The following is a 1,504-nucleotide window of genomic DNA, read 5'->3' as shown; positions in this document are numbered from 1 at the left end:
GAAAATTAGAATAGAAAGAATATAAAGGAAAGTGCAAACAAGTGGGACAATGATGAAAAACAAATATTGATACATTTTAGAAGAAACAATTGAAAATGTCTCTAAGAAGCAGTATCTTTGTTATTTATGAATCAAAAAAGGAAAATGTGTAAATTGTTTCATTAAAAGATCTGACTGAAAAAATAAGGGGAAGAGAAAGATTCTGAGTTTTAAATTTTACTTCTAATTGTTTTGAGTTTGATTTTGTTTTTCAATAAAACCTGATAACTTTTATTCCAACCGTTACCATTATTATTTTATTCTCCCTTAACTTGTCAGGCATTAACTATGGGAAACCAAACATCAGTGATAGAGTTCATCCTTCTTGGACTGACAAGTGACGCCAAGCTTCAGGCTGTGCTTTTCCCATTTCTGCTGTTAACCTATGTCTTAAGTATCACGGGGAACTTGACAATCATCATTCTGACCCTGCTGGACCATCGCCTTCAGACTCCTATGTATTTCTTCCTCCGGAATTTCTCTATTTTAGAAATATCTTTTACCTCTGTCTTTGTTCCCAAAATGTTAGTCAATATTGGAACTGGAGACAAGACGATCTCCTTTGCTGGTTGTTTCACTCAGTATTTTTTTGCCATCCTTCTGGGAGCAACCGAATTTTACCTTTTAGCTGCCATGTCCTTTGATCGCTACGCTGCCATTTGCAAACCGCTACATTATACGACTCTAATGAGCAGAAGACTCTGCATTCAGCTTGTCCTATGTTCCTGGTTCTCTGGCTTTTTAGTTGTCATTGTGCCCCATGTAATGACTCTCCAGCTGCCTTTCTGTGCCTCCAACGTCATCAATCATTATTGCTGTGACTATACGGTACTGTTGCATTTATCCTGTTCAGACACTCGTTTCATAGAAGTGATTGAGTTTGTCCTTGCTGCCCTTACCCTCATCTTCACCTTGATGCTGGTGATTCTTTCCTATACATACATTATCAGGACAATTCTGAGAATCCCATCTGCTCAACAAAGAAAAAAAGCTTTTTCTACATGTTCTTCTCACATGATTGTGGTCTCACTTTCTTATGGAAGCTGTATCTTCATGTATATAAATCCCTCTGTGGAGGATGCTGCAACTTTTAATAAGGGAGTGGCTGTGTTAAATACCTCAGTTGCCCCTCTCTTGAACCCTTTCATCTATACACTAAGGAACAAGCAAGTGAAAATAGCCTTCAAACATTTGGTCAGTAAGATAATAACCTTTTCAAGAAAGTAAAACTGAGTTTCATTATTACATAATAAATGTTTGGAAGACCATAGACGTTCATTATCTTAATTCAAAAATATTTTCTATATTGTTAATATTCCTATCCAAACACTGAAACAGCATAACTACTTGTTTAATTAAGCTGACTTTATCACTGCTTTATGTTCTTAAAACTAAAGGTCTTTCTGTGTGTGTATGTATATGTGCATGCGTCCTCTAACACTTGCGTTCTTTTTTCTTCATCTGT

The 1,504-nt window shown here is 36.1% G+C and overlaps 1 protein-coding gene across 1 annotated transcript; it reads left to right on the top strand.

Annotated features, from left to right (window-relative positions):
- Window positions 1-327: 327 nt before the first annotated feature.
- LOC122423924 (olfactory receptor 2AP1-like) lies at window positions 328-1,266 on the top strand. The gene has a single exon (XM_043441454.1). The coding sequence runs from the start codon at window positions 328-330 to the stop codon at window positions 1,264-1,266; it is 939 nt and encodes a 312-aa protein (XP_043297389.1).
- The last annotated feature ends 238 nt before the right edge of the window (window positions 1,267-1,504 follow it).

This window comes from Cervus canadensis, chromosome 21, assembly GCF_019320065.1.
Source record: "Cervus canadensis isolate Bull #8, Minnesota chromosome 21, ASM1932006v1, whole genome shotgun sequence".
NCBI classification, from domain to species: domain Eukaryota; kingdom Metazoa; phylum Chordata; class Mammalia; order Artiodactyla; family Cervidae; genus Cervus; species Cervus canadensis.
The sequence above is the reverse complement of the archived record's forward strand: the minus strand, read 5'-3'. Positions and strand labels throughout refer to the sequence as shown.

Coding starts and splice junctions, on each gene's coding strand:
- LOC122423924 (XM_043441454.1), top strand. CDS start 328: ATGGGAAACCAAACATCAGTGATAGAGTTCATCCTTCTTGGACTGACA.